The following is a 3006-nucleotide window of genomic DNA, read 5'->3' on the forward strand; positions in this document are numbered from 1 at the left end:
TTTAAATAAACTAAAAAAAATAACTCTACTTCTTTCCTTACTGAATTTTGTTGACATCCAACGTAAAATCTGACAAGTGACAACCCCACATCTTCAAACAGTTTAGCGCTTAGGGGTATAGAAGCTAAGGAAATTTCACAAACATAAATTGTTCTGAGTAATTGAAATTGACAATAACCAAATAGAAAATACAAACATATCAATGCAAGAAGATCTAGCATAAAGTGTTGTGATCCAGATGTCATCTAAGCCTTTTCCACATCAATCATTCTTCCAATCAATTTTAAAATTTGTTGTCTGGTAGTCCACAGCTTTATAAGACTTCAACAAGGCAATCCATTTGGAATATTTAGGATCTTCTTCCCCATCTATCTTCTCAACCTTTACATCAAAAAAGGACTCATGTTGATGTAGCCCTTCTGATTTGAATAGCTTCTTAAGTAGCTTCTCATTCAGGACCTATATAACAAGGTAATGCAATTACACAAAATTATGTTCACAAGAACTCAGTGATTATGGTACAATATATAATTGTCTAAAAGCATGATGTGAGAAAGAGAGAGGATCAATAACATACCTCTAGTAATTTGCTAGAATTTGACAATATTGATAGGGTCTCTACAGAATAATCAAGCAGCATTCTTTCTACCAAATCTGATGAACTCATTGAAGATATAATAACTATTGCTGGCCTCAAGTCCTTGAGATCAATTCCCGAAGAAAGCACCCTTTCATTCAATCCATCTAGTAGAATGACTTTGCTCTAGTAGGGAAAAAAGAAATGCACCAAAATTAAAGATATACATATATTATTTATAAAAACTTTAAAAATTCAAAAGAAAAGAGAAAATATGTACCTCAGAGTGGATAACCAAGTTTAAACCTTCAGTACTATTAAACTTTCCAACAAGTTCCTTCAATTTATCAAACCAAAGAGTGATACAACTTCCAAGATCCAATTCAAGCTCAACTCCTTGCAAACTTGGAGCATTGAAAGAATGGAAGAGACATTTATTCAATCTGTACTGAAGTGAAACTAAATTGGGGGTATCAACTTCCACCACCTCAAGATCTGTACACTTCTCTAATTTGAGCATCTTAAGCGTTTGTGAACAGATTTTGATACTTGCCATCTTGCATGTTGAGATTTCCAAGACCTCAAGAGTGGGAAACTTTGAACTTAAGGTCTGAAGCAACTCAATTGTCCTGTTACTAAGCCCAACTAGTTCAAGTCTTTTCAAATTTTTACAAGCTTCCAAGTAAATATCACAATGCACATTCACTGATTGCAATCGGTAGGAATCCTTACTCCAGTAGTAAAAGGTTTGTAAACTTGGCGCTTTAATTTCAATCCTCGAAACCTTTCTTCTAGCTAATACATGAAGCAGGTTAAGCCGAGGAAGATTTGACACCTTTAAATGTTTGAGACCATGACAGCATATTAGTCGAAAATCCTCAATCAAAGGGCATCTTAGTGTCAGATTCTGAATTACCTGCTCATCTAGACGAACATTATTCAAAACCAAAGTTTTCAGATGACAAAATTTGAACTCATTACAAGGCTCTAACTTGCAAAATTTTAGCCGGAGCTCAGTTATTGTTTTGGCCTCAAGCACTACCTGAGGTAAACTATAATATATCGGTTTTCCAGATTCATTTCCATCACTAAAATGTATTATTGACAAGAAGAGACCCAGGGCCTTGACTTTTCTCTCAGTTGCAATGGTTAACCATTCAACAACACGAGGCAACAGCAACACCTTGTCATGGTGGGTTAACTGAAGAGCGAATTCCTCCACACTTGAGTCGCGGCTACGAAGGGTTTTATCTATGTAAGTCATGAAAGCATTCTTCTTTATCCTGATTCTTCTGTTCTCTTCTGGAGAGTTATCGGGGCTTTCACTGCTTCTCGCATCGAAATCCCATTCGTTAAAAACAACACAAGGGAATGAAGCCCATGCACGTTGCCAAGTCTTGGACAAAACACTAGTTCTGGCTGCAGCTTTAGTGTCATGAAGATGAGAGAGGATTTCGTGAATAATGGGTTCTGGCAAAACAGATATCCGATCATCACCTTCTTGTTTGTTTTGTTTCCTTTGTTTTTCCATGTTGAAAGGTTTCTTGCTCACAAAGTAATTAACTCAGCGTTCCAGAACTTGAAAGTTGTAAATTCTTGGAGTTGGACAAACATATATATCATCCACACACACACACAAAAAAGGGTTATAGCTTGAGATTATTCACCATAGTTGAAGGCATACATACCTGCTTGAGAATTGTAGAGTTCTCTCTTTGATGTTTCTTGTTTCTTTTGTGATTGTGTTTGCGGAGCTTCCTCTGTTTGTAGGCACTTAAAATAGACCATCTAAAGTGTTTGTCTTCGACTAGGATTTGGTTTAAAAAATAATTTTAAAGTTAGAAAATAAAAATAAATAGATAGGTTTATTCGGTGGCCCATGTCAGTGAGACACTTGTACATTTCTACAATTAAAACAATATAAACTCCGGTCTTCACATGGCCTTATCAAACCTGGTTTTTCCAGAAGATTACACGGTTTTTTTTTTAAGAAACAAACACACAAAAGGAGAGGGAGAGAGATTCTAAAGATTTTTTCTTTACCAAAATACTAAAAAAGGCAATTAATTTTTCTTTATACCTCAATAATTAGGGGTGAGAGAATTTAAACATTAAACATCTCTCTTAAATTGTGCCAATTGAATTATAAAACTCTTGTGTGTGTGGGTGTGTTTCAATCTTGTGTCTATCTCAAAAAAAAAAAAATAAATAAATAAAACATGACAATTTAATTAAATAGTAAGATTGAACTAGTGTAGTGCGAACTGAGCAATCACCCAGGTGCCTAAGCAAGGTGAGGCGCCACAAAGGTTCCTTAAAGGCTCTAAAGTGAGGCACTCGCCTTTAGAGCCTAGGCAAGCAAGGTGGACCACCTTAAGCCATGAAAAAGGCGCTAAGGCGAGAGCCCTATGTTTTTATTTTTTATTTTT

At 35.6% G+C, this 3006-nt stretch overlaps 1 protein-coding gene across 1 annotated transcript; it reads right to left on the reverse strand.

Annotated features, from left to right (window-relative positions):
* Positions 1 to 261: 261 nt before the first annotated feature.
* LOC126727748 (putative F-box/FBD/LRR-repeat protein At5g44950) lies at positions 262 to 2108 on the reverse strand. Its single transcript, XM_050433666.1, has 3 exons — positions 858 to 2108; positions 578 to 763; positions 262 to 459 (listed from the first exon to the last, which is right to left on the reverse strand). The coding sequence occupies exons 1-3, from the start codon at positions 2106 to 2108 to the stop codon at positions 262 to 264; spliced, it is 1635 nt and encodes a 544-aa protein (XP_050289623.1).
* Positions 2109 to 3006: the final 898 nt, after the last annotated feature.

This window comes from Quercus robur, chromosome 5, assembly GCF_932294415.1.
Source record: "Quercus robur chromosome 5, dhQueRobu3.1, whole genome shotgun sequence".
NCBI lineage: Eukaryota > Viridiplantae > Streptophyta > Magnoliopsida > Fagales > Fagaceae > Quercus > Quercus robur.